The sequence below is a fragment of the Physeter macrocephalus genome, chromosome 7 (genome assembly GCF_002837175.3).
Source record: "Physeter macrocephalus isolate SW-GA chromosome 7, ASM283717v5, whole genome shotgun sequence".
Taxonomy (NCBI): domain Eukaryota; kingdom Metazoa; phylum Chordata; class Mammalia; order Artiodactyla; family Physeteridae; genus Physeter; species Physeter macrocephalus.
In genome coordinates this window covers 68859959-68865836 of record NC_041220.1, presented here as the reverse complement: position 1 = coordinate 68865836, position 5878 = coordinate 68859959, and the positions used below count along the sequence as shown (strand labels likewise).

Here is a 5878-nt window from a genome sequence, read left to right as displayed (position 1 = left end):
CCCAAAAAGGAAAAAGAATTTAAAACAAAGAAACAGGGGCTTCCCTGGTGGCGCTGTGGTTGAGAGTCCGCCTGCCAACGCAGGGGACACGAGTTCGTGCCCCGATCCGGGAGGATCCCACATGCCGCGGAGCGGCTGGGCCCGTGAGCCATGGCCGCTGAGCCTGCGCGTCCGGAGCCTGTGCTCCTCAACGGGAGAGGCCGCGATAGTGAGAGGCCCGCGTACCGCAAAAAAAGAAAGAAAGAAAGAATCAGAGCACAGAAGGTGATGCATTGAAAGTGAAAGTGTCCCTGCTCATAGTTCCACCTTTCCAGGAAGTTTTCATGTAATACAGTCCTTATGTGTCTATTTTTTTCTTTTCTTTAAAACAGAATCACTCTGTATGTACTATTCTGTAACTGGATTTTTTTTTTATTAATATATCTCTGGACATTTTTTTTGTCAATACATAGACAGCGGACTTTTTCTCATTTTTTAAATGATTACATAAAAATGGCTATAAGTTACAACTGAGAAATATCATAACCCATGGATGGCCATTTATTCTGTGTATTTTCATTAGTACAAATGAATGCCCATCAGCCTTTATTTCTTCAACCTTATGCAAGTGTATCTATATGATAAATACCCAGAAGTGGAACTACTGGGTTACACCGGGTGAGCATTTAAACATCGATAGATATGGCCAAAATACCATCCCCAAAGAGTGCCAACTTTACTCTCCTATGAACAGAGTATGAGAGTGCCCGTCTTGCCCACATCCTCTGCAACACTGGTCTTCTTACATTTTTTTTCACCTTTACCAATACTTAGATAGAAATGATTTCTCATTGTGTTATTTACATTTCTTTATTTCTCAGTAAGGTATAGCACCTTTTCATATGTTTGTTGGACATTTATAATTCTTTTCATATCTTATTCATGTCCCTCACAAATGTTTCCATCGAGTTCATTTTTCTTATTGATGTAGTCAAGTTATCTTTATGTTAATGAAATGAGTCTCTTGTCAAATGTGCTGCAAATACTTTTTCCTGTGGGTTGACTTCTGACTCCACTAATATATTGTTTGCCATCATAAATTATAAATTTGAATTTAGTCCAATAGATCAATATTTTTCTTTTAGGCTTTCGGTTTGTACCTTGGTTGTAACTGCCTTCCCCACTCCAAGATTATTTTTTAAATTCACCCATATTTTGTCTTTTCCATTTCGGTATTTTATCCATCTGAAATTTAGTTTCATGTAAGATGGGAGAAGGAATACAGATTTACTTTTTCCCTCAAACACTGAGAAGTTTTCCTAACATCATTTATTGAATAAGCCGTCTTCTCCTCTCTGATATGAAATGTCTTTTTCTTATAATAAATTCCCAAATCACATAATTTATTCTCTATTATTGACCTCCCTGCTTTGGTGTCAGTACAAATTATTTTAACTATGTACCTTTACAATATATTTTAATATTTTCTTATTTTTAGACATCCTCTAGCTTTTGGGGCATGTTAATTTTTTCACATAAACCTTTTATCAACTTATAAAATTTTTTCTTAATATTTTGATTTTCTGTATTTTGATTTGACTCAGATAAGTTACTGTGCTATGAAGGCTTGATTTTTACTTACCCAGATAGATGCCATGATATCCCACCTTTCTCTTGAGTTGAGATCACACTAACCTATAAAAGGAAAAAAAAAAAGTACGAACAGTATAAATCTGGGATTCAGAACACAATAATCTCAGCCTAACCCTTAATCTCTAATCCAGAAAACAGAAGTCAACATTCAAAGAGAAACCACCTCAGGAAGAGGATGTTTCTCTAACATCAAGTACTGCATTTGCCAAACATACATCACAGAAGACCAACTATCTGTCTACAAGGGACTGTGCTAGACCTGTGAAGGGCTCAAAACAAGAGAGAAAAAAAATCTCTGTACGTAAGAGGTTTGCAGATATGTTTCCTGGAAGCCAATTTTTGACTCATTTAACATCCAGGAGAACTACAATGATTGTTGACTTCTTTTAACTACCATCACAGGGAACAACAAAAACTTGTCCCCCTCCCCTAGTTTTCAGCTGGCTTCAGTTTGATCCCTTGTGTTTGTGAATCTTCATTTACATTTTACAAGGCTTCAAGTCTACAGCCTGTTATAAACAGACATGCCTGCTCTTTGAGGAAGGTCCAGTCCTTGGTAGGGCCCATAGGTGAAAAAGGGCAATTCTTTGATGGATGCCTGGTTGGGAACCCAGACACACTTTCATATGTAGACATTATTCAAACATGCTGGCAAATCTCCAGGATTGGCTTAGAAATAAAGTTGCTCCCACACTTACTGGGAACAAAATATTCCAAAAATTCAGTGATAGCCCCAGAGCAATGTTCAATAGGAAATGACACTATTAGTCTCTGGAATTTAAATATTTCTAGGGACTTGATTTTCTCAGGCTTTCTGTAGGGGAGGGCAGTCAGCTTTCTAGTTACAAGGGCTAAGGGCTACATCCCTCTAAATATACAGCAGATACAAAATATCATTAGTTCTGGTTTTGCCTCTTAAAGCTAGACACAATTTCTTTGAGCCTCAGTTTCCTCATCTGTAAAAAGGGGAGAGGACAGCTGTTGCTGGCACTAAATGAAATAATATGTGTAATCACATCAGCTAATGTTTTGAGTTCTTACTACGTTGCAGGTAATATAAAAAAACACAATAGGGAATTCCCTGTCGGTCCAGTGGTTAGGACTCTGCACTTTCACTGCCCGGTGGGTTCAGTCCCTGGCTGGGGAACTAAGATCCCACAAGCTGTGCGGCTTGGCCAATAAATAAATAAAAATTTTAAAAAATTAAGAAACATTATAAGGTCAATTCCAAAAGGCTGGAGATTCTTGTCAAGTTTGTTCACTGAGGCACAGAAAGTACTAAAAAAAAATGCTTATTGAATGAATGAATGATATCAGCCTCACAATATTCCAGGGGAGCTGGGTATCATTAAGAACATCTCCACTTTGCAAATGAAGAAGTTGGGGCACAGAGAGGTACAGTCGATCTCTCAGCATCCAACGTTCCAGGCCCCCTCCCCCACCTTGCCCCGCGTTTACCCAAATCCTCAGATTTTTCAAGATCCCTATATACAAAGGCACAGTACAGTCGGCTCTCCTTACCCGCGGGTTCTGCATCCACTGATTCCACCAACTGCGGTTCGACTATGAAACCCGCGGCTACGGAGGGCCGACTGTACTATAACGTTCCAGTCTCACAGCGAGTAAGTGTCCCTCTACGGAACCTAGGCAGTTACAGTCCAAGGGTATACATTTAACCCCCACGCTTCTGCCTTACCCAAGTGCCCTGCCCATACACTGTCAAAGCTAATGCTCAATATGTGTTGATTCAGTATAATTTGTAAATTACAAACATTGACTACTGATTTCAGTTTTGTTTTTTTTTTTTTTTTTGCGGTACGCGGGCCTCTCACTGCTGTGGCCCCTCCCGTTGCGGAGCACAGGCTCCGGACGCGCAGGCTCAGCGGCCATGGCTCACGGGCCCAGCCGCCCCGCGGCATGTGGGATCTTCCCGGACCGGGGCACGAACCCGTGTCCCCTGCATCGGCAGGCGGACTCTCAACCCCTGCGCCACCAGGGAAGCCCCTGATTTCAGTTTTAAGAAGTGAAAAATTTCTCCACAGTGGAGGCTAAATGACCTAACAACAGAACCTTAAACATCCTTTTCTGAAAGAGATTACAGCGTTTACATCATTTCCTTTACTTCCTCCTCGGTTCCTATATTTCAACCGATGTCTCTATAGAACCACGCGGCTCTGGGAACAAGCTTCTGGTTTTCTTTACATCTTTGAATTCCCTTTCTCGTCAGTTTGAAGTTTTCTGCCTTCATGAAAGCCAATGGCGATATATTTGCAGAATAATGTTTTTATGAGTTACAATTTTCATGAAGTTGATTTTTAGAAAGTTGAAAATGTAGCTCTGGCGGAGGACAGAGTCTGACTGACTGTGTAGAACACAAATCCTTGGAAATAATTTAGCCGGGCCGTGTTACAACCTTCTTATCAGCAGCCCGAGGGGCCTCCAGCGACCCAGAACCTCCTTGACCCAGAAGCTCCTTGACCCGGCAGAAACCACAATTTCCTATATATGGTCACTTGCAAACAAGTACTCAGATCCCCTACCTGCTGACTCAAATGCCAGGGGAATGATTCATGTCCAGTGAATCAGACTCTTGCAATCAAAGAAAAGGTGAGTCTTTTCATGGAAAAGCAAACTTCTCGGACTCCCAACGCCCAATATGTAAATACACTTTTCTTCTACCTCCTAAAAAAATTAAGTGAAATAAAGTAAATTGCCTAAGTGAAGAGGAGGGACGTGCTCACAAGGATGGGTGGGGTTCAAGTCCTCAGAACAGAGCTTGGAGCCAGCCCCTCTTACGACGCCAGGCATCGGGAGAACCATTCAGGCTCCCCGCTCTTTTTCTGTTCCCAAGCCCTGAGGGTAGGGGTAGCCAAGATGGCCAACTGTATCCCTGCGCGGCTAGCTGTGACGAGAAGCCAAGGGTCGAGGGCGCCGGGACAGCTGGTCAGCTTGCGCCCCGCCCTGAGCAGAACTGGGTGACCCTCCCAGGGCAGGCAGTTCTGCTGCCCGGGGCCTCAACTTCCTCGATTCTGAAACGGGGGCGGTGGCCTACACGCCCGCCGAGGCCCCTGGGGCCCTGCACCCCGCAGCCGTGTCGGTACGTGGCGTGGATGCCAGCCCAGCGCTGACCCGGGGCCGCGCTGCGCTCGCGGGAGAACCGGCCGAGGCGCGACCCTGGTTCCGAGCTGCGGGGCAGCCGGGGCGGCGGGCGAGGCTCGCGGCGACGCGCGGGGAGGCTGAACTTACCTGGAGCGCGGCCCCGGGAACGGGCGTGCGGAAGAGCGGCCAGCGAGGGAGTGCGCCCCGGGCTCCGCTGCTCCGCGCTAGCTCCCGCCCGTGACCGGGACCGCGCCCCTTCCTCCCGCCCCTCCACCGCCTCCCGAATCCACCTGATCGCCACCGGAGGCTGGGAAAGGGAAGCCGCGCCCCGCGGCCGTCCGGGCGCCAGTTCCGCGCAGGCGCGCCTTCGGCCCTTCGCCCTCGGCGTCTCTAAAACTCTACCGCCCTCGTCTCGCATCATCCTCACAGTGAAACCCATGTCCTCGATTTTCACTTCTCCTTCACTTACATCAAGCTTTTCTTCAGATTTAGTGCAAGGTTGTTTTGTTCTAGGCGTTGTGGATTCAGAGATCAGACAGTCCCCACTCCCAAGAAGTTCAGGGCCTGGTACGGGATGGCGAACCCCTGAACACTAATAACAGTCCGGGCACTGTTCTGAATTCGCCACAGATATGCACTAATTTAAATCTTACCATAAACCTATCAGGTAGATACTATTAGCCCCATTTTATAAATGAGAAAACTGAGACACAGAGAGATTAGGTAAAGTGAGCAAAGTCACAGAGGGAGTAAATGGCAGGATTTTTATCCTGCCAGGCAGGGAGAAATTTTCCTCTACCCTTCTAGGTTCTCCTGGCTGCTCTAAAAATTAAAATGACATAAGACAGATTAACGGAGAAAAATACACAGAAGTATCACTGTAACCTCACACCGTGGAAGGGACAGGAGAGCTCTCTGGAGACTCTTTTACAAGGGCACCAATCCCATTCATGAAGGCTCCACACTCAGGGCCTAACAACCTCCCAAAGACCCCACCTCCAAGGACCATTGCTCTGGGGATTGGGATATCAACATATTAATTTTGGGGGGACACAAACATTCAGATCATAGCAAGCAGTTTATAATAACTCCCACAGTCTCTCCTTAAAAACACTGCTATTAAAAATGTTAACTGTAAATATTTGAA

The 5878-nt window shown here is 45.1% G+C and overlaps 1 protein-coding gene across 2 annotated transcripts in view; it reads right to left on the bottom strand.

The window, feature by feature from the left end:
- The window catches only part of ANXA3 (annexin A3), a 54827-nt gene extending 49847 nt beyond the window's left edge, over positions 1-4980 (bottom strand). Inside the window, exons 1-3 of one of the 2 annotated variants that reach the window (XM_007107188.4) lie at positions 4879-4980; positions 4173-4314; positions 1622-1674 (exon numbers count right to left, since the gene is read on the bottom strand). In XM_007107188.4, the coding sequence (XP_007107250.1) occupies positions 1622-1636 (15 nt within the window). In that variant the 5' untranslated portion in view covers positions 1637-1674; positions 4173-4314; positions 4879-4980. The remainder of the gene's footprint in view (positions 1-1621; positions 1675-4172; positions 4315-4878) is intronic. The other variant, XM_007107187.4, reaches the window with a different exon arrangement.
- Positions 4981-5878: the final 898 nt, after the last annotated feature.